General features: G+C 24.5%; 1 protein-coding gene across 3 annotated transcripts in view; it reads left to right on the top strand.

Moving 5' to 3' along the window:
• The first annotated feature begins 8,054 nt into the window (after positions 1-8,054).
• The window catches only part of LOC111619556 (lachesin-like), a 122,699-nt gene continuing 105,968 nt past the window's right edge, over positions 8,055-24,785 (top strand). For all 3 annotated transcript variants that reach the window (XM_023361405.1, XM_023361339.1, XM_023361477.1), the window contains exon 1: positions 8,055-8,219. In XM_023361405.1, coding sequence (XP_023217173.1) covers positions 8,159-8,219 — 61 coding nt within the window. In that variant the 5' untranslated portion in view covers positions 8,055-8,158. The remainder of the gene's footprint in view (positions 8,220-24,785) is intronic.

The following is a 24,785-nucleotide window of genomic DNA, read 5'->3' on the forward strand; positions in this document are numbered from 1 at the left end:
TAGTCCCTAAACTGCACACGTGCTGGGTTGTGATTGGCTCATGTATTTAAGGACTCGTAGAAAATGGATTTCATAAAAACTGAATTTAAAAAAAATAATAATAATATAAAAATAATAATATTTTATAACTTTTACTTAAACATAATATTTTTTATCAAGATTATATTTTCAGGAATATAAAACATGAACTCGACAGATCATTTCCTATCAACATCATCGATTCTTAGTCGTCAGACAGACTGACTGACTAACTGTGTCAAAGCATTTTAAGAGAATAAATTACAAAAACTTAAAAATATTAATAATCATATAAAATAATAGTAATCTCTGCAGAAATATTTTCTATTTTCTCAAAAAAATAACATGTTTTTACTACTTTCTATCACTCTAAAATACTTTTTATTCTACAACACTGTTATCGATTGAGTTAGCATTAAAATATATATAACATATAAAACTCAATTTCTAGATAACCTATAACTATAAATCACCTACTTTAACGTTGTTTCATGATGAACTAGAATAGATTCGAAACGATGGTTTAGATTCAATTAAAAATAACGATAGGCTAACTCATAAAGGAAGGGAAAAAAACTATTATTGATAAAAGTCTTATATAATCACAAGAATTGGAGTAAAATAGTATTTATTTTATGGATAAAATAAACAATTAATTCACTATAAAGAGCTTTATTCAACTAATTTAAAACTCGATTTGTTTTAAGGAATAATTTATAAAGCTTTAAGTATGCATAGAACTACATGCATAATCTAAATAATATGTTAACTGTGTAAACAGTAATGAATTAATATATAATTTTGATAATTTATCATGGTATTAATGTATGCCTAGAGATTTAATAATGCAAACTATTTACAGGATAAAATACTGTTTGTGTTTAACCAAATATTCATTCATTTTCAGTAATAGAACAAAGATGAATGGAGTTGTTAATGTGTATTTAACTTTTAAACTGTTTTAATAATTGGAATAAAACTTTAAAAATAAACTAATTCGAGGAAAATATTAAAATTCTAAAGCATATTATACGAGTTATAATTTAAATTTTTGATTTAAAAATGTAATTAAATAAGAATTTATAGTTACAGTACTTAAAAGCTGAATTTTTATTAAATAAAGTATTTATTTATACAATAATTTTGGAAAAAGAAGAAAATATAATAAAATATAAAGACATTCATAAACATAGGAAGTCCTTTGAATTATACGTAAGATAGTAGGCACAAAAGGTTTAATTTACGATCTTAACAATGATTTGTTAGAAACTGATATATTTTTATTTTGTCTAACCAATCAACATCAATTTTGGCGACTGTAATTTATATTTAACCAATCATTGTTCAGTACTTTTATATTTTTGATAACTTTATCATAAATAAATGTATACTTCAAAAGAACCGCCTATATTCAAAGGAGCTTTTATAATTAATTTTGTCTTCTCTATCATCTCAGAAGATTATTGTATTTACTTAGCGGTTCAACTTGAATTAATTAGTGAACTATTCTTGTGTAAAGCCTATACAATTAAAGATTATATACACATTTTAAAAAATATATAATTTTTATAATTAATTTATTTTATACTTTTAAAGAAGTTTTCCTTTAAAACTCTTATCAATAAATAAAAATAGTACATTTAATTTACTTAAAGATTAGAAGATAAAATGAAAATTTAAAAATGTCAAAAGTAAAAGAATAAATATGTTCAAATTTCTTTAGTTTTGTATAGTTAAATGAGTGCAAAATATGAAAAAATAAGTAAATAAGATTTAAAAGCTCATATAATATTGAAGATAAATACATATATATTTATCTTCAAAAGGAAATGTCATGTTAGATTCTAAGAATTATTAACATTTGAACAGCATACAAAATTCTTTAATTCTATACTTTAACTCTGAATTTTAATCATAGATTAAATAATTAAACATTATTCGTAAATGGAAGATTTATTAGATTCATAAATCAGTTTTAATACTTTAAAACTTACATTCTTTATCTTTAGTAATAGCAAATTTGTGGCTCAACGATCTACAATAATCGATGCAAAATTGAATAGTTACTTAATATATTTCATTTAAAATTTTTAATTTAAATACATCTTCAAAACTACTTCAAGAAATAAGATTATATTGATATTTATTAAAACATTTACGAGAAATCAATAAGATAATATTAACTTATGTTACGTTCTTCCTTTCTAATTCTGATAAGTTTTCAACTTCTTTCTCCTTCTTTCTATATACATTTGCTTATAAATGGGTATATGGGAAGTATATTTGTACAGTTTGAAATAAAATTAGCATTTTATAAGCTTATAATTAACAGAAAAGTCTTGTTTAATATATAACACGCATAACCTAACAAATTCGTCACAGGCTGTATAGATTTATAGGCAAGTTTTCCTGTTACTTTGCATTGCAAATAATCAAAGATGAGGGGTTACTTCTCTTTGAGATTACTCACAGCACCCTTCTGAACTCCCTAAAGGATAAATTATCATCCTAAAATTATAAAATTCCCTAAAGAAGATAAGTTTTTTTCCATATCAAACATACGAAATGTTGTCTTCTAATTATAAATTAAATCTAGTTTCGTTGTAACCTTTTATTTGCTGGACATTAGGTTAATTAAATGAATCTGTTATCAAAAGTGAATTCTTTAACTTTATTTTAAATTTCTCACAAAGGTTATTTACCTTTATCCACCATAATTGCGGTCTTTGACAGCATAATTTAGACTAATTACTCTTACTAATCTAATAACTTTCTCCCTACCTCACACACCGACATATGGAGAAATATGTAGCGATTGTTTTAGCCTTATATAAACGTTAAATTGTACAAAAATATAAATATAAAAGTAGAGAAATAGTGTATGAGTAATTTAAAATTCTAATAATTATAGATAATTTGTAATTTTATAATTTATCTTTCAGTTATTTAGGGTCATGCACATATAAATTACGTTGCATCTCTTCAATTTACGTCCGTAAAATTAAAGGTTCGAGTAATATTTTAAAGTAAAAATGTATTAGTTTGATTAAATTCTCACTAATCAAATTTACGTTATTAAATTTTTCTTGTAATTGCTTACGATTATTCGTTACAATAAATTCCAATGATGTAATGGCTTGTAAGATGTTTCAATAAACCATTAGTTATCTTTAAAATTATATCTGTAGGTTATAAATCATTATATCTTAAAATGACAGATAAAATCAAGCTGAAGAAATATATCAGAGAAAATGCTGAGTAATACCTAAGAAAAAAATACAATTTGTTATTGTATGTTACAATGTGACAGTTAGACTCTGTCACTAACAGAAGAAAAAAGTTTTCTTCGCTTCTAAAATAAAATTCTTTAGGTTCTGTTACTTATTTTTTTTCCTTCTAAATTATATATAGATATAGATATTAAATGGTGTAAGATATTTTTAAAAATACAAAATAAATTTATAGAAAATTATGAAAAAAATACATGAGTTCAATATGTATAAAATTCAACAAAAATCTTATCTAACATTCTCTTAGTCACACATTCTTTCGATTCTAAATCATAAAATGCTTTCTTTTTATACAACAAAATATTACTCTAAACAAGTAGAAAATATATCTTCGTTTTAACATCGCTTCAGTGAATCTATAGCGTTTACATCATTCACGGTTACAACTTGACTAAAATTTGTATCTGTTAATATGTACTCCCTGTTTTTCAACGTCATCGGGCGTACCGTTTCTCTGTTATACTTTATATATTTCAACATTGTTTCATGCCTCATCAGTAACGTTACTTTATGCGAGATTCAGTAACATATGGCTCTACGGCATCATGCTGTTAACGTTAATTGATGTTCGATCGAAATTCAATCCTTCAATTTTCAATCAATTCTTTAAATTAAATAAAGGCAATTTAAATTGTCAATTATGTTAATTACTATAATTTTATAATTAATTATTGCGATATATATATATTTTTTTAATTCTTTATTAAATTTTATTTTTCTCTTCTCTGTGTTATCGTTATTTTACAGTACAGTTAATCATTTTTATTTAAATTAATTATAATAAATTTAAAAATTATTTTAATAATTTAACAAGTAGAATTAATATTTATTATTTTTATTGTTTCTCTTTTAATCCGTTATTCATCTTTATCATCATTTTTCATTTTAGTTTTAATTGTTTTATTTTAAAAATTTATATAAAAATCTTAAATCGACTTTACAATTATTAAAATTTAATTGTAATACGTTTAATTAAAGTGATTTTTAATAAATTTTTACGTGTTTATCACTTCGTTTCTCATATATTCGATTTACATTTGTTTAAACTTTTAATCTTTTACTCAAAACAATTGCTATTAATTTTATTAAATTAACATTTAAATATTTATTATTTATAATTTTTTACACCTGTATACATTTCAAATTAATTATATAATTTAAAAAATATTTATTTAGCATGAAAAATCAAAAATTAAGTAAAAACATTATTAAACATTAATTAATTGTTATTAAACAATAAAAAATAAATAAAAAAATATATATTTTTTTATAATTTTACCTTCTTAAATTTTTATTACCTTTGATGATGGCCGTGATGGGTGAAAATAAAATTAGAATTTGCCTTGTCGTCCCTCTCAAATCTCTTGGGAGCATAAGTCTCGGATTTCAATGAAATTCTGTGGAAGTGTATAAAAGGGACCAACGTTCTAGAATATCAGAGTAAGACTGATGTAAGTTGGTGATTTTAAAACTCGGATTCTTACCCTCAAAAGAACTTATATTGATTTTTTTCCAAAGGAAAGGAAGGGAAAAAAAAGTTTTATCATTAAAACTTCTAAAAATATTTTGGTTTTTTCACTTCAACACTTCTTTATCATTAATAACAGAAACTTCACTTATTTCCTTTTCGAATAGAGATATATCATTCTTGTTTTAATACGAGGATAACTTTTAAAGTATGATATCTTTATATATGTAATCTATAATCGAGTGATATCAGTGTTGTTGTTGCGATTTGTAACTTTTGAAAATAAGTCATGTAACATCCTGAATGATTTCTTGAAAAGAAGATCTAAGATAATAATGACGATGACTTGAGGGTAGTGCCAAAGAAAACCATGAAGTGACCAAATGATTCTGCAAGTATTCCCCAAACACTCTTAACCTCAAACACTGAACGGAGACAGATCGATCTTGACAAGAACCAAGCACTGATCTAATGATTGTCTAAGACAGAAACTTTTTAAAACTCTCGCAGATTTTCTTTAAAATAAAAACTATTTTAAAAATTAATTATACACGAAAATAAACGATTTAATATATTTTTTAAAAGTTTATTTTAATTAATCTTTTATCTATATCCCGACGTTGATAAAAATAGAAAAAGTTTTAGTGGAAAAATTTCTGTACAGAAACCGCACACTCAGCTGGAGTATAAAGTGGTATCATCGGTAATCCTCAACTAGATATCACTTTTTCTTGAAAAAAGAGTGTTATACAAGGTGTATGTCTTCCAAATAACAAGGTAGAAAGGGATTTGGTAGTAAAACAAATCCATATATCTTGTCGACATCTATCATGTATTTACAATGTTCAGTTTATATGGTGTGAAATATTTATGACTTTCTATTTAGTCCTGGATTGTATAATGAATATTTTATGAGTTATGTGATTTGATATTCCATATTATATTTTTTCAACGTTGAAGAAAAATTCTAAAAACTGATTCGGAAGCTGGTTATTGCCAAAATTTGACAATAGAAGTTACTCTTTACGAATATATTTCAATGTAACGCATATATTAATCGTTAGGAAGGTATCTTCAATATTATTTTATGCTACAATAGATTTAAAGGATCGGTTTTAACTTTTTTACAAAGTCTCCGACAGAACTGTTTTAATTGTTTAGGCTATAGAAGTTATAGAATATTTTAAATTTATAAGGTCTATAAAAATATATTTTCCAGACATTTATAAATATGATATTATATCACATTAAACAATTAACATATTTAAAAAGAATTATCGACTAATTATACTTGTTACTATTATCAGTGAGCTTTTTAACTGAATAAAATATAATCCTAAAACTAGCCAACAATTTCTCTTTCTGTAATTTTTATGAATTTTTTCAGAGTTTACGTGTTAACAATTACATAATTTCTATTAAAAATTGTTGAATAATTTATAGAAATTAATGATTAAGTTTATAAACTTCCTTATTTTTATATAAATTTAAATAGAGATATTTAATTTTTTTGTTTATTAAACCGAAGATTGCATTGCAAAAATTGAAAGAAATATAAGTAATATGTGATTATATATTCAAATATTATGAGTGTTTTATTCATGATAACTTCAAATTTGGCCGCTGATATTATGTAAAAGTAATGAGGTTAGATTTAAGTTTAAATTAAGTATATTTTTAAACATTCTTACATGTTATAGAAGATAATTTATTCAATTTTACGTAATTAAAAGCAGGAACTGCAGATTCTCTATAAGAGGATTGAAAGAACTATACAAATTTTCGATAGTACAGTACATACACTGTTCTGGAATATATAAATGAAACAAATGAAAATATTTTCTTAAAAATTATCTCGAATATTACTTTTTTATTTATATAACAGAAATTAAAACGATTTTTAGCAAAAATTAAAGCATTTTGGCTGGCTTCTTCTTGTTAAACGTTATTAATTCACTCATTTTTACTTAACAAAGAAATTAAAGAAAAAAATGTGCGCTTAATTACACAAAATAANAATAACTCCTTGTTTTTCTTCATTTTATTGACGTCAATACGGTTTAAAACTAAATTATTTTTCTTTCTGACACACTCGTCACTTTGACCAAACGATTTTATCGATATAAAAGTTTGTAAGTTTAACGATAAAAATCTGACAACTGAATCTTAAATCTCATCTGTATATATCGCTGCAAAGTGAATTGAATCGACTAATTAAAATTTGACAGACAATGTTTTTCATCAATCATTGTAATCAGATGGTAATGATTGAATTTAAATCACAGTTGCCAGAATCCATTGTTTATTATTTATTAAATCTTGTAAAAATTTTTAATATTTCTTACAGTATTTACTTATTTTTGAAGAATATTAAATATAGTCTCTTATACTCCTATAGCTATGATTTCTCCTATTTTCTATGGTAATTTTATAATATATAAAGACCTACAGAATTAAATTACTCTCTTAAATTGTTCAGTTATAATAGAAATATTTTAAATTACTGTAAAATTTGTCAAAAATTGAACCTAAATAATACGAAAACCTGACTAAACAGTAAGAATTTTTTGGGACGGAGTAATTTTCTTTATTTAAAAAAAAACCTGTTTAAACCAGAAAAAACAGGCGACAGAAAGTACAGTGCGATTCCGTTTTACGCAGGTTTTACTGTATTAATAAAATATTAATAGATCAATAAATCAACATACAATAAACCTGCCTAAACCGGAATTCCACTACACCAATTTTTTCCTGTTTGGCAAGTTTCTGTTTTAAACAGGTTTTTTTTAAATCATAGAAAATCGTTCCGTTTCAAACAATTCCTATCAAGATTCCACATTATTCAGGTTCCGTTTTTGACAGGTTTTTTTTACAATAATTGGAATTAATTCANATTTAAAGGATCGGTTTTAACTTTTTTACAAAGTCTCCGACAGAACTGTTTTAATTGTTTAGGCTATAGAAGTTATAGAATATTTTAAATTTATATTATAAATATACTTATAAATAATTATAAATAATAATTTAAAGATTCATATTTAAAGTTGAAAGACGTGAAACGAGAAAGTAATGAATTTTTTTTTTTTGTTTCTACTTGTTAAATGGCTATAATTTAGTGATTTTTATTTAAATAAACAATAAGAGGAATCGAAGAACAAAACAGACACCTGACTGTACACGTGTGTATCTACAGAGCATGCTCAAATCAGACAGAGTCCGGCGCCTCACCCACATATCACGTCGTCATGGAGGACTATAAGAGGAAGCTACAAGGCAGTCGAGCTACAGTGAGGATCGATCGGACCAACATGCAGCACACGGCACGTGACAGCATACTATCTCTGTGATTACATTGCTTTGTGACTACAACTTTGTTTGCACTATGGACAAACTTCTACCACTCTTGCTTTTTACGTCTTCCTGTGCAGCAACTGCTGAACAAGGTAAGTAATTTTCTCGGATAACCATTTAACCTTAATTCGTTTGATTAAGGTGTCATTGTGGAAGAGTTTTATAAAAGCAAAAGTATCTTTAAAAGGGCGCCTCTCGGACGCTTCAATTTCTAGTCATCAATCTCTTCTCTGTCACGTGCTTTGCTATCACCTGTCAACCTGATGAAATGACATCATACCTTGTTGTATGCAATTATTTAATCATTATAAAGGGATTAAACAAGTAGAATGGTGCATTTAATGGCTTGGCTTTGACTCAAATGATACTTTCCCCCTCTCCGTTCTGATTTAGCATTAGCAAAAATAAAAATAGAAACTATTAAAGCCCTCTATTAAAACAATCCAATTAATGAGGCAAATAGGAAAGTAATGTTAGAGATCTCGTGTTGCAACTATTAATTTTCTCACTCTTCTCGTAAAAATAATCAAGTTTAATCAAAAAATTTGTTAAATTTTACACAGTCAGTTTTTTAACACAATGTCAATGGCAAAATTGTTTGACTTATAAATATTTAATTATTCAAAAACTCACTTTTCTGACATTTCAAAAATTATCATTTAACTTACCCTAAAGCTTTAATTCTTCATTTATGATAATAAAATTTGATCGAATTATAAGAAAATAAATTTAAAATTTATTATCGACTAAAAATAGGAATTTTAATCAAGATAAAATTCATAATTAAATGTAAAATATGACTCGAGAGAGAAAAGGAGAGTGAAAGTTTAACATTCTCTTCGATAACACAGTGTTACATTACAGCCTCTTCTGCATTAAAAATTATATTAAAAAAAGATAATTTTATAGTTAGAATTCTTTTCATTACGACTTAATTTTCAAAAAATTATTTTAATTTAATATAATTATGGCGAGGAAATCATTCGACAACAAAGCAAAAGCAAATTTTTCAAGTGTAATTATACTCATACTTCAAGAGTTAAAGTGCTATATCCCACTTGAAAAACAAGCGTAACATAACTATAATTCAATATACAAACTTACTAGCGTAACAAGTAATCTGTATAGATAGTATAGATCAAAGAGTATCCAACATATTTTCTTCTAAACTAGTAAGGATGTCTTTGGCCGTATAATGCATCTAATCCTTAATCCCTTTCTTGTAACTTTTGTACTACTAAATCCTTTCACGCTGATCCTGCTGAAATATATTGAAACCATTCTTATCGGATATGAGTAAGGCAAACAATAAAAAATAACTAAATAAATAAATATAAGAAAATAAAATAAACTTTAGCCCAATGTTCAAAAGAAGTAACCGAAAAAAAATCGTTTAACTTTTATTCAATTCATGGAGAAAGCTTCGAAGAATAATATTCTCCTCGCTAGTAATCTTTAAATTGTATCAATAACTATAAAATATGAAACTTAATGCAAGTCATGAAAGCTAAAAATAAAAAAAAAATCTCCTATACTTTACTATAATAATAATAATAATAATGTTCACATTTGTAAGAACGACCACTTAGATTTATTATATTGAGTGTATCAAAATAATTTGGAATAATTTTAAAATAAAGAAAATAATCATTTTTTTAAGCATTTTATAAATTTCCTAAAACTATCATCACTATTTCTTATACAGTAATAATATTAGAAAGACAACAACTATAATGTCTAATCTTGTTCTCTCTGGTGTAAGAAATTTTTTACAGTAATGCCATTTGGTATAGAAAAATCTTGAGATCACGTATAAGAGGGAGAGTGCTACGTTTGCTACGTGATTTCTGACAGTTAAGGAGATTCGTTTTAGTAGATAGGAACTATTATTGCTTGTTTTTTCTTTCCTCCACCTTCTCCCTTCCTTAAAGTTCTTTTAAAATTGTTGGAAAATTATGCATTATGGTTAACTTACATAATACAGTATCGTATATAATCGCATCTAATCCATCAAGTAGCAATTAGTAAATTTGACCTATGGAAACATTTCGTGGTATGTCATTAAGTAAATTAAGACGAACCAATTGCATGATTCTGTTACTGAGTTCTAGTTATTAAATTCATGAATTTAATGCAAAGTTTTGAATTACTTTAAAATATTTGTCATCTCTCTTTATTAATCGATTGTAAAATATATAAAGTTTAATTGGTAAGTTAAAAAAAGGGGAATAAGAGAAAAAAAATAATTATCAAAAATTTATCTTAATAACAAAAGAGACAATTGATTTAGTTTTTTAACAAAAAATCTCTCCCTCTCACTCTCTCTCCCTTTCTCTTTATTTATATAAATTTCTTGCCACTACTTCTAATAATCAAAACATTTTGTTCTGTTTCTTCGAGTTTTTTAAGTACTTTCTTCATCTTGTACTTATAGAAAATTCTTCATTTCGTTGTTTTTAATTTAACTTAACAACGGAGTTAAACATAAAAAGAAAAAATGTCTTATCAGATGGTAAAATTGGAGACACTCAAACCAATCTTAAAAACACAAAAATGAAAAAACATTTTTCTTTTTTTGTTTCTTTTTTTTTCTTGGGAAAAAATCAGAACAGAAATCTTCCTTATATTAAAAACCTGATTGTTTCAACATAGAATATAATTTGCATAAATTTACATTAGATTTGAACTGTTTTGACTTTGCAAAGTATTCCTAGTTGCTTTCGAATATAATCTGTGATAGAATTTTTCTATTTTTCTCCCAACTTTCATCTATTATTTAAGAATGAAAAAAAAAAGAAAATATAATCTTTGAGTGTGGTTAAGAGATTTATAAATTTTGTATATATAGAATAGATAGATAGATATTTTAAAAATGTAACATGTTGAATCAAGTAACAATGTTTATTCCATTCTATTGCCATTAAGTGTGTTTTTATTGATCTTGTCCTCATCAGCAATGCCTTTCTATTGATTTCGTTACCTAATCTTGGAAACCTCGTCCAATAGCTAACTAAAAGACATTATCACCTATCCAGTTCTAAACAGGTTTCTGTTCTTTCCATCTTCTTCTTTCTCTCTTTTTCTTGTATGTGTACCCCATTGCATTTCTACTCATCACAAACCATTCAAAAGAATTGAAAGGGGTTTGGCTCCAAGTTCTTTTGCAATGCGAGACAATCATATGGTTGTAATAGAACACAAGGGAGACAATTTTCTGTAATTTTCAGGGGTGGAGTTGTAACAAGGAATAGCATTTCTGCAGATGAGCTCAGATCTGTCCGTTTGTCTTTACATCAAAAGAAATGAAGAGAAAAGAAATTAGAAATAATGATCTCCCATTTGACATTAACGGATATTTGTCTCGAAAACTTCTAACTCATTGGATTAGGTATTACTATAGAAGTTTTGAAAAATGCATTAAAATAACTTTGCCTATAATTATACTAAAACAGGAAATTTTCGTTTATTATTTTTCTAATTCTTGCTAAAAGTTTAATTGCTTTTAGCGATTTACATTAACACAAAGTTACTTTTAACATATAATATTTTGAAGCATATATTAATAATAAAAATAGGGAAAACATCACCATGAAACTATATCAAATTCTTTATACACTTATACAAATGTATAAGGGATTTAATATAGTTTTCCCTATTTTTTATTATTTGTTTAAATTCCTTATAAATTTACATAAATGTATAAGGGATTTAAGAAAAAAATTGTATAAAATATAATGTTTAAACGTTATTTTATAATTATCCTAAAGAATTTTTTGTATAAAAGCCATATTTATAGTAAAAAATATCGTCGAAAATTTGTAGATTTCTAGCAATGTTCCTCAATTTATGTCTATGCAAAGTACAAAAATCTTACTATATATGTTAAGATTGTTTCTAAACAACAACTTATAATAAGATATTGAGGTGATGAAATGAATAGAAATTTCCCAACCGTTGCAAGACATTCGGAATACAGATTCACATACGATTCTAATTCAGATCAATATCTCTGATTGAGATCAATTGTTAACATGACACAATAGCATGATTGGAGTCTATGCTTTAATTATTATTGTATCTTATCATGTTCTCTAACTTTTAAGTAAAAATTTCTATTTGCTAAAACTTTATTTTTTTCTATGATATAAATATATCAGACAATATTTTATTTACCCGCATTACCTATAAACATTTTAGAAAACTAAAGTAGTTGTAACATCATAAACTTTCTTCAAAGAGGAAACTTAAAATATCTTTAATTAAAAAAATTAAAATTTATAGTTTATATATTATATACACAAGAATTAAACCTGTATATAACTGTAAAAATTTATTTATTCATAAATGTAATCTTTTGAATATATTTATTTAATTATTCTTATAATTTAAGTATGTTTTTGTATATATCAGATAAGGTCATTAAAAATTGATTCACAAAATATAGATTTATATACCTTTAAGTATCTTAAATTAATGATTACGTGTAGATGAATTGATATATTTTTATCAAATTACTAAACATAATCTTCATATTTTAGAATAATAAATAAAATAAAATTATTTATTAATATTAATTTAATTTTACTAAATTCTGACTTAAAATTTATAATCTAAGAAAATAATAACTGTATAAAGCGACATAACTTAATTCTTTTTAGTTTTTATCTTGATTTCTGCTATTTATAACCTGGATAAAATACGAAAAACTGTTTATAAATTATAGTATATCGTAAGAAAAATTAAAGAATAACATGTTTTTTTAATTAACTTTAATTCCTATTAAGTTATAATATTTTAATTTTATTTTTTACTTTCAATTTTAATAACACTTTGTAGATTTATTTGATGGATTTTTAAATATTATATTGAAAACTTTTTTCTTTTAAACTTTTCGAAGAAGTAGTTTAAAAATTATAAATTTTCTCACCAAAAATTAAAATGTATTAAACGTTCACATCATATTAAATATGCATCATTTATTTTCCATCAATGCCTCTTCTTTGTACGTGATACTTTTTAAATCAAATTTAAATAATTTTACAATTAAACTAAAGTTAAACATTTAAAAATTACTAAATAATTTACGCGTATTTAAATATTTAAAAGCCTTGGTTAAACATTTTATCTAATGATGAAATCTTTGTTAAAAATTTGCAAATTGATTAGAATTTGAGATCTAAGAAATGGATATTTCTTTTTTTAAGTCTCATCTTAAAGGAAAAAACATAGTTTTAAAATGAATTTCATTAAATTAAAAATTAAATAAATAAAATAAAGTGAAATGTAGAAAAATTTTTAAGATTCTACACATTTTAAACTTAATTTGCAGGTGATCCTCTTAACATTCTTAAAGGCCTTTAAAAACCTCTGAAGCGTAATAAAACCAACAATGAAAAACTTTTTATTTATTGTATTCAATTACATTAAAAAGGGAGAATAGTTGACAGATTTAGAAGACAGAAAATAGCTTAGAAACAAGAGTAGTTTCTCGTGTCTAAAATCCTTCCGTTTTCTGGCATGTTTGCCCTGGAGATAACTAGCTTCCCCCTTTTTTTCTTTTGTTGTTCCGCTTCATGCCTGGCTGAAACCCTCTGTAGGGATACATTGGTACTCAGCATCCATTGGTTCTTGCATACGGTAACAAATGATAACGTAGAACTGTGTAGTAGAGTTACTAGGGATTTCAGATGAGACATAATTGGGTTATGAAGGCCAAAGATCGTTATCTAGAATAGAATATCATTCATGACCAGAAGAAATTTCTATACAGTGACTTTTACTGTTAACATTACTCCAATTTTTTATGAAATTTTAACAATGAAAATTATTATTACGTTTAATTAGTAAGGTATAATTTTACCTGTATGTTTATTAATATAACTTTTTTAGAGTCAGTTAATACATATATATATATATATAAAATTAATCAAATATTTTGAATAATAAATGTTATGTATGCTAATATAAATTTACTAGATATTTTTTAAAAAATATAAATAATTTTCACTCGTTATTTTCTTATATTTTATTATCATTAAGTATAAAAACTTTTCTAAAATGTTTTTTCGAGTATATTTTATGTAAAAAAAACAATTATTTTAAAATAACACTTAATATTTTTGTTATTATTTTTTATAACGAATCAATGCAAACTAGCGATGTTTAACCTAGAATGTTTTTCTTAGTTTAATCTTGTTATAAAACTTTCTTTGCATATAATGGGATTAAAATTCATCTGTAAACTTCTAAAGGCATTTATAATATAAAAATAAATAATTAATTTTCTTTTTTATAATGAATAGGCTATTAAAATTTATGGACATCCGTACAAAAAAAAAATCTAGGAAAAAAATAATAATAAAATTAGAAGCAAGAAAACACAAATGGTAGATACAAAGAGATGAAAGATGCAACAACCAAATGAACATATAAATATTTATAATAAATATATACTATTGAATAGTTTTGTTTACTTATCTGATACAGTTTATATTTATAATGTTTACTTACTAGATTATATATAAAATTTAAATTTCATATGATAATATATTTAAAATTTTATTCAAAGATAAATAAGGAAGAATAATTTTTCCTGATATATATAACTATTATTATTGATCAGGTTTGTAGTAATGTACAAATCAACGCATTGGTTCGACTTCCTGGCACAGATATGAAATCGCTTAGGCAGTACATCCACAGAAACCGCATAATGTTCCGGATACATTTCTATCTCTATCTTTCTGTCACAGAAAGTTGCTTGCGGGTGAATCATAGTTGCAATCATTGAACGTGAAATAGCCTTTAGATTTGAAATTTAATATGATTTTAAGAAACGTTACCTTGTGCTTGTATTCAGTTGAGTGCAGTTGTCTGCAGCTTACGATCACACCTATTGCTTTACGGAATGTAACCTTATTTCCATGATTCATGGAATTATATATTACGTCTAGTTGAATGAGATCTTTTCCCCCCCCCTGTTTTTTATGTAACAATATCTTTCGAATTCATTTGGTATAATAGTATGTAAGTTTTATTTTCTTATGGAATAAATTGGAAAACAAGAAATTCTTTGAACTTACAATTTCACAGTTCAGAAAACAGAGAAAATTTATTATCTAATTATAAACTCTATAGTTATGTAAAATATACATAAAAATAATAAGATTTCTGCAATTCTTTTACTATAATACAGTAATGAAATTGTTTAAAATTATAAGAATGCTTATAATTTCTTATCTTTCTTAAACAAATTTTTCATAAAATTACTAATTTATGTAATTCGTATAAATTAAAAAAAAAACTAAAGTATGATTTATATTTGTATTTTATTTACATATTAAAACTTTTTAGAAAGTTTTACGTATAAAAATGTTAAGTTAGTAAAATTTATTTCTGTAAATATTTATTAAATAAAATAAATAAATATTACAAAATTTCTTATCGTTAAGTATTTCTATAAAAATTAAGAATAAAAATTATATTAAGTTTAAATATTCTTTATAGAAAAAATAAAAAAAAAAACCGTAAAATTTCAAATATTTTTATAAGAATTTATATGTATATAATTATTTATCCATTTAAGTAAATTATCTGGATCTATTTACATAAGATATATAAATATTTAATGTAAATTTAAAATAAAACTTTCATTTATTTGGTATAAATATATATACATAGATGTAAATACTGTATTACAGCAAATAATGCAATTATTATTATTATTAATGCTTTAGTTATTGATTAAATAAAAAAACAATAAAGATTTTTAAAAATTTAATTAATAAAAAATTAATAAAGATAATTCTATTATTTATCTGATAAAAAGCATTTTTTCCCATGTATATTTATATATATTTTTATACCAAAAGAAAAATAATTCTATATTATCTTAGATAGTACTGATAACATAAATACATTCAATCAGTCAAATTATATTACTTGATATTTAGTAGTATATATAATAAAGAATAAAAAATAGTAATATTTCCAGACATTAACAACGTTATCGCAAGTAAATAACGATTGATTATTGCGGATTTAATTAAGGATTATGTAATATTATTTATTGCTATCATAAACAAAGTACTATAGATACTACGTCCACTATAAAATAAATAAATAAATATATATATATATATTTTTTTTTATCTGCTGAGTCGAAACTAGATGATGTTTGGTCATTGCTTCTCTCTGCAAATATTTACTTGTCTTGACCAACAACCGCTGAAAGGTCTGCGTTCTTGCTGTCAGACTTCAAATATTCCTTTCTCCCTGGAGTTCTCTTTAAATACAATATTCTGTGGATACCTTAAACGCTAAATTTAAATTAATCAGCCTTACACTTAATTTACAGAATCGTTCTTTCGGAATGAAAAATAATCTTGATGTTTACGTATTTAAATTAAATGTTATTTTTATATACATTTTAAGAAAAATATATTGTTGTTATTAAATTTATTACCTATTATAAATTTTTATACATGATAATAACAAGAATATATATATGTATATATAAAAAACAATTATATATACTGTATTATATTATGAAGTTTACTTTTTAAAAATTTGTTTTAGCGCCTGTAAATGTGTTTTTCCTGCTTAAATCATTGATCTTGAGAGAAAGACATATTCTATGTCATGATCTTAATACCTAATAGCAATTGCAGAATATTTTATATATTATTTATGAAAAAAATTATACTTATTTATTTGTAACATTTAATAAATAAATAAATTTAAAGTATTACTTTAATTACACTTTTACAAACTCATCTGTAAGCTGAAAATAACGGTTCATCATACATAATGTAAGAAGAAAGGAAAAGTAAGCCGTTTTCTGAATAAAAAACGTCACGCGGCATAAGTTATAACTTCAAATTGTCATCTTCTGCACCGAAAAAACTAAAATGTTCAGATTTGTCAAGTCCAGTTCTTAGTGCAAAGGTGAATTTATACGTCGAACTACATTGAGTCTGAACAATACTATCGTCCATCAAACCAACAATCGTTTCTTTTGGGAGATATTAGGCTGAAAGAATGAAGCCTATCTGAACCGGATGTTTTCTAGTTATGATACTTTATAACCTCGACAGGTACCGTATGAAGACATAGTTAAGTATACCGAAAACAGTTTTAAGTTTAGAGCGTGGTTCGATTTAGATTTTCTAGTATATTTCAGTTTATTTTTCCAACTGAAAAAGTATCATTATATTTCCCTAAATATACTTTTTTATATAATTTATCTGTCTATTTTATAATTCCACAAAAATATGAATTATGATTTGTTTTCTGGGTAAAATGCGAATCCCATTCTTTAGTAAAATATCTAACACCATAAAATTTGAATTATTCATTAGTAAGAGCTATTAGTTAAGACACTCTCCTGTTAGCAAAATTCTCTCTTGAAATGACAAATTGCCGAAAAATACTGTGTTTGGTTTAAAGTATATTCTACTATGAGATTCCAAACTCCTTTTAAAGATTAGATATCATCTCAGATGCTATCAGAATAATCTCTTATCTAAGTCATTTCTAAACTTTTTCTTTGTGTATAACATTTCGAACTGTTTTAATGCGTATTTTAGACATATAATATAAAGTTTTATGATTATAAACTGATTTAAAATATTCCTAACAAGATATAAAAACATATTTTTTAAAAAAAAATATAATAATATTTTTTTTTATTTAAAAACATTCCATTCAGTCTTCAATTTTCCATGCATTTCTATGAGACTTTATAACAAATCTTCTTTCGAATAGGAGAATTTTGATTTTATTGTATGTGGTGGAAAAGTTTGAGAAAATCGATAAGGCAAAGAAAACGACCAAATTCCTATGCCACTCCACTTACTGCAAGTGAATAAGTAGTAATGTGTTAACCATGTAAATAATTGATGATGCAAACATTTTAGTCTCTGTACAAGAAGAAATGTAGAATTTTTTTTAGTTAACTATTAAAGGAAGAAAATTAAATTATTTTCTTATTAAAGAAACATTTTGAATTAGTATATTAGCAAATTGAAAAAAAAAATAATTTAAAAGAAAAATCTAACTAAAATTTTTAATAACTACACATGATTTATTTCTAAAACATAAGCTATATAAAAAAGTCATATATTTATTTATATAAATAATATATCTAATCTTAAATGAGAGTTTACTTTAATGAATATATTGAGTTTTAATAATAGAAAATTATCCAATTAATTATATTAGAATTACTTTGATCAATGTTATAATAATTCTATTGTTCAAACAGAAGTAAATTAGAATGTTTAACAAATATCAAAATAATTGTGTTAAATAAGGTTTTATTAGGTGTAAAATAGTAATAAATGTTACCTTTTTTTTCCACATTGCTAAATTACAACTTGCTGCAGAAATTTATTTATTATTTTCTAAGGTAGTTTCATTACAGTAGTTCCTTAATATAATTTTCATTTCGTCATCCGTTTCTAACAATCTTCTCTCTCTTAGATGCAAACATCCAATTACAAGACTCATTATTTAGTTTCTGTCCAGAGACTGTAATTGAATGTCATTGCTTTGTTTTGATAAAAGTAATCTAATTTATATCTTTATATTAATAGACTATAAATTATATTGTATACTATTTTTTTATATATTATAAATTTATTTTTTATTATTTTTTTTTTAAATGAAGATCTGTCAACACTTTGTAAACATCTTCCTTGGCTTATTTTTCTAGTCACGATATTAAATTAACCAAAGCATACTTTTTAATTTTCTATTTTACAAACTATAATCATCTTATAAAAATTTTATTTTCTGCTTTTTTAACTCGAAAATTTTATAAAGTTATGATTTAACTAGATTTAAAAGTTTTATTGCATCAATTTGCATATTTCATATCATAAAATTTATCATTTTTTTAAATATTAAAAATATTTTTAATTTTTTGAAATTATAACCATCATAGTAAATTTGTACTGTTCATTTTTGTCTAAAATTTTTATAAAATTTATTATTTCTTTACAGAGTGTAATCACAAAAAAACAAATTTACACCTGATGTATTTTTAAAGATACAATTGAGATATACCTGATATATATGAGTTATATATATATATATTATTTTTTTTAAAAAAAAGAAAGTCGTCATTGTATTGAACAGACAACTAAGCAATGTATTTTTTGCATGACTGCAGAGATTTCTTCAGATTTAAAACCAAGATAAAGAACTCAAACAACATTGAAATTGGATGAATGATTGATTGCTTGTCTTGTTCCGATAAAAACCTTTAAGAAAACTAACGCTTGTTGTATTGAAGAGATAAACACATTTCTTTATTTCTTATCCAAATAACACTTTTAAAGTTTATGCAAAACCTTAATCGTATTATTGTTTTTATGGTAATATTATTTATATTGTTTACAAAATAAGTTTTTGGTTTGAAAGCAATGTAATACAACAATTGGTTCTTTAATGTTTTTATCTTTATTTTTACTTTAACTTAAAGTTTGTTATTTATTTTATATATGCAAATAAACAATATGCATATGAAATAAACAATATTAAATATGCAAACTGATGCAATAAAACTTTTAAATCTAGTTAAATTATAAATTTATAGAATTTTGAAGTTAAAAAAGCAGAAAATAAAATTTTTATAAGATGATTAAAGTTTATAAAATATAAAATTAAAAAGTATGCTTTGATTAATTTAATATCGTGACTGGAAAATGTACTGTACTAGTACACAAGAAAATTACATATATACATATATGTACAAATTATATACATATATATATATATATAAATTTTTATTAAAAGTAGCTAGTTTCTAGTAGTGTTTTAAGAAAATAGTGTACAAAAATGAAATATTTGTAATAATAATTACAATTTATTTATAAATGATATTATTATTGCATTTAAATTATTAATAACCATTTCTATAGAGAATTTATCCAATAACTGTTAACTAATGATTTATATATTTATATGTATTGATAACTTTATCAAATTTTTGGAAAAAATAAAATAACATTATATATTTCAAATTGATATATTAGTAAAATAAATAGGAATAATTACAAAAAAGTAATTTATAATTTTTTTTACAACAGAAATGTATTAATACTATTCCCATTCTCTAAGTGACAGAACAGTAGATAAGGAAATATATACGAAATCAAACACAAAACAGAATTGTTTATAACTTGAGTGTTAACAGACTATTTAGTTCCTCTTTTAAATTACTGACGTCATAAAAATTCCCACGCTTTAATAAGGCCATTTAATATAAATATGTAATTTTAATATCATCCTTTCATTCATTATTAACCAACTCTAGTATTTTATTTACTACTGGTGTAGTAATGAAAATATATCAACTAATTTATTTCATTTTTACGATAGATTTTATTATTTCTCAAAATGTTTTTATCATTAAAATAATTTATAAAAACTTGTTTAAACGATTTTAAAAAATAACAATATTTATATGCCATTTTTATAAATATATTTTCATTTATTCTACAATTAACTTCTACAGAGAAGTTAATTTCTAGTTCAGAATATGAAAGAAATAACTCAAAGAAGTTATTTCTTTCATACTCCACGGAAACTGCAAGGAGATATTTCTTCACTCTCTGAAGCTGCCGTTGTTTAGAATATAAATTTCCAATGATCTTTAAATATCTATTATAAAATATGGACTTGTTTGTTCTATTAAAACATATTATTCTTGATAATATTAAAAAAATTATTATACATAAAAATATGTTTATGAGATTTTATAACATATTTCTAAATGAAGCCTTCATTACTACAGGAGACATTAGTTAAATAACTAGCAGATAAGCCTGGCGTTGCTCGGGCAAAAACTAACGATAGCGAAGATTAAGATTATTACATTATAGTCAATCTTACCCGTCTTCACAGAATGTAAGAATTAGGTCCTCCTGTTTCCAGACTAATTAGAAAATTTTAGATGGGTCTAAAAATATGTTCGATTTCCCGCAAAAACGCAAAAAAACTGCTTCTGCGCCTGTAAATCTTGTATAACACTTTCATTTTGTTACTTAACACTTCCTTTGTTAACACCTTTCCCTCGCGGGAGGGGGGAATTTCAAAAAATCTCTTCTTAGTGTACGTTCTCATGATGTACCCTAACTGTGTACCAAATTTCAACCTTCAACTCCTAACCGTTTGGGCTTTGCGCTTATTATTATTATTATCAACCCATCTCGATTATATATATGTAGATTATTTATATTGTTTACAAAATAAGTTTTTGGTTTGAAAGCAATGTAACACAACAATTGATTCTTTAATGTTTTTATCTTTATTTTTACTTTAACTTAAAGTTGTTTTAAAATACAATTTCAAGTCTTACTGATTTACAATAGCTTAAGATTAGATTTAATTTTTTATCCATCTTAATTGCTCTTCGTTGCTATCTTCCTAAAGCTTCTAATTCTAATCTTGGCTCATGTACAGTTTCTAGAAAAAGAAATGTATTATTCAGCTCATGTAAATATAGTTTTTGTACTTTTTAAATGCTATTTTTTTATCATCTTTATATAAAAATTTATATATAATCTTAATAAAAATAGAGTTTACTTACATATATTGTACTTTGGCGAACGTATTAAAAAAATAAATCTCTACCTATTAATAACGTTTGCAGTATTCTTTAACCTGAATAATTTTTCCTGTAATTTAAAAAGTTTAAATTTTTTTAGATAAAATTATTACTCTTGTAAATCATTTTTATGGTTATAGAACCATCAAGAATATTCTTTCCTACCGACAATACTCTTGTAATGGTTTAATCAACACCTTTCTCGACAACGATCAATCAATGTAGAGTTAAATTGTCTCAATGTTGAACATCTACAAAAGTGCAAAGTCCTTCTTCAGACAATGAGATAAGACAATGTCGTTAGGTTGCCTCCAAACCTCATTTTCTCGGACAAGTGTCTCGTTTCCTGCATTCGTTATCACCAGAATAGGAGTTTTCGAGCCTCTAGCTTTATACCTTGTTTTCTCGTGAACAAAACTAAAGGCATCAGAATGTTTTCAGAAGGAGAAGATGTCTGTTTTTCGCTACCTTGAATTTACAGCTTCCAGCATTAATAGCAATCAAACCGTAAAAGCTTAAGAGATTCTAACCACTTTTCTTGTGAAGAGACAGAGGAGGAAAAAACCCTTTTTTAGCCATTAACTTTTATATATCAGATTTAGAATTTACTGAATAAATTTCCAACAAATCCCTTTTAATTATATGGAATTTATAAAATGTATTATTAAGTTAAATCTCTTTAATTTTCAAATAAATGAATGGAAAAACAAAAAGGATAATGGAAATAGTAAAATCAAAATCGATCAAAAAATTATTTTCGTCCTTATATAATTTTAAAAATATTATATAAAACGAAGTAAAGTACTTCTAAAAATATTATTTAAAGATTGAAAGAAGAGATTTTTCAAATTTTTAAAGAGAAAACTTCGAAAGGATGAGAGTTAGGATGCGATACAAATGATGGCATTAATATAGAGCTTGATAGATGATAACCATCGATAGTGGATACAAAATTACATATAATATCACTTGAAAGGTTTGATTAGTAGTATATAATTGTCATTAAAAGTCATATTTAAAGTGAAGGTGCGGTTGTTTCTTGTATGCTGTTATATACATCAGTCTGTCTATGTCATTTCTCACATTCTGTCGTAATTGGTAAAATTAACTAGAGTGTCATTATAATTAGCCAGCCGTTGAAATGTTCTGCAAGATAAATGTATCCCCGGACATTTACATGAGAGAGCCCCATTGTAATTCAAATGTACAGTACAGCTAGAGTATTTATAGTTAACCATACAAATTATACTGAATTGACACCTATTATCCTAAAGTCATCTGTCCTTAATGCTGAAGAATGTTTGTATATTAACTGCATTAATCCTTACAGGAAAATTTTTATTTCCTTCACAACAGAGTTAGAAAATTATATATTTAACTTTTGAATTATGATACGTTTCATTAATTTTGTAAAAAAATTTTTTTGAAGTTTGTTAAAGTAGTAAAGGGATGAAATTTTAAGTTTAAGATAATTTATAGTCGATTTTATGTTCTAAAATTTAACGTAAGATTCGTAGTGATGAAAATTATTTTCTAAAATAGATTATTATTTATAATTAATAAAATTTTATAATATATNAACTTTATTACATTACAGTAAAGGCTAACGACAAAATTCGCGATTTTTTAAAACTTACATTATCTTTAATTGCCTTCAAAATAGCATTTAAATTACTGACAATGATGCTTTGAATGCATTGCTTAGCAAATATTGATTGGAAACGCAGAACTGATCTTAAATCACATTAATTTCTATCAATATTTGCTGAACAATGCTGTTTATAAGCATATTAAACTTATCTTTGCTTAATATATCTAAATGATTTATAGATCATTTAAAATAATTTAAATGATTTAAACAAGAAAACACTACTATCCAAATTGTTTAATTCTTAATTTTATCATTTTACTGCGCGCAATAAAGCCTTTATTTTAATAATTAATGGTAATTTATTATCATTTCAAACTTTATCGTATCAATTAAGCAACATTTTAAAGTATTCTTGAACATTGTATTAATTTCACGAGTATAAAACGAAGGTAACTTTCAGTTTATATTCATTTAGTTACAAGAGAAATCATTTTTAATAAAAACTAAACTCGTATTGATAGTGTTGTAACAACATTGGATCTAACATGAGCTTATGAAAAGGATCCATCTGTCGGTTACAAGTACAGTCTTCAAAATTGTCAAAGAAGTAGAAATGACAGGTGAGTATGAACCACAAAAAGTAGAAAAGACCTGTTGAAATAATTCTGTGTTAGAAGGCCATCTCCGAAAGGCTACAGCTGGACGATTGACTGTAAGGTTTATTACATAAAAGTACTTCCATAACATAAACGTACCTTTATTGAATCATCTTTCTTTATTGATTCTCTTGAAAGATGTCGGTGAGTTGTCCTCTAGGGGCATGAGACCTCAGTTAACTATATACGAAACTCCGATGCAAACTGGAAGTCATGTGATTTCAATTCAAAAATTTCCACTGAAAAGAGCTAGATAGATGACCGCCATTGATAACGGAAAAGTATGATGTACAGGGGCAAGCCACTACTTATTTGAGGTGGAGGACATATATTTTTGATTAAAAATTGCAATGATTGCTCGTTTTTTAATATCAATTTTATAAAATATATGCAGACATAATTACATAGAGTGGCCCATAACTCAGTTAACCATGTTTTTTTCTCTCAACTGTAACAATTGAAAATTCATAGCAATGTGTTAGAATGCTTCAAATTGTTCGTTAAACATGGAGGATATCAATTATTTTTAATTTTTTTTTTAAGTAGAAACTACAATAAAAGTCTTACTTTAAAAATGTTAACTGACTTTTAAGCCTCATCTATAAAAGTAAATGATAAATATAATTTTTAATTTAAACAGTAAATATTTAATTACGAATTACTTAAAGCTGGCATTGTTTTTATTTAAAATAAACATATTTAATTTCTAAACGTATTTATTTTGTTAAAATTAAGTTTATAAAACGAAAATCTAATTAAAATTTTAGAAAAGAATTTTTGAAAAATTAATGAAATAAAA

This window comes from Centruroides sculpturatus, unplaced genomic scaffold (assembly GCF_000671375.1).
Source record: "Centruroides sculpturatus isolate CEXI.00-Female unplaced genomic scaffold, Cexi_2.0 scaffold48, whole genome shotgun sequence".
In the NCBI taxonomy this organism is placed as follows: Eukaryota; Metazoa; Arthropoda; class Arachnida; order Scorpiones; family Buthidae; genus Centruroides; species Centruroides sculpturatus.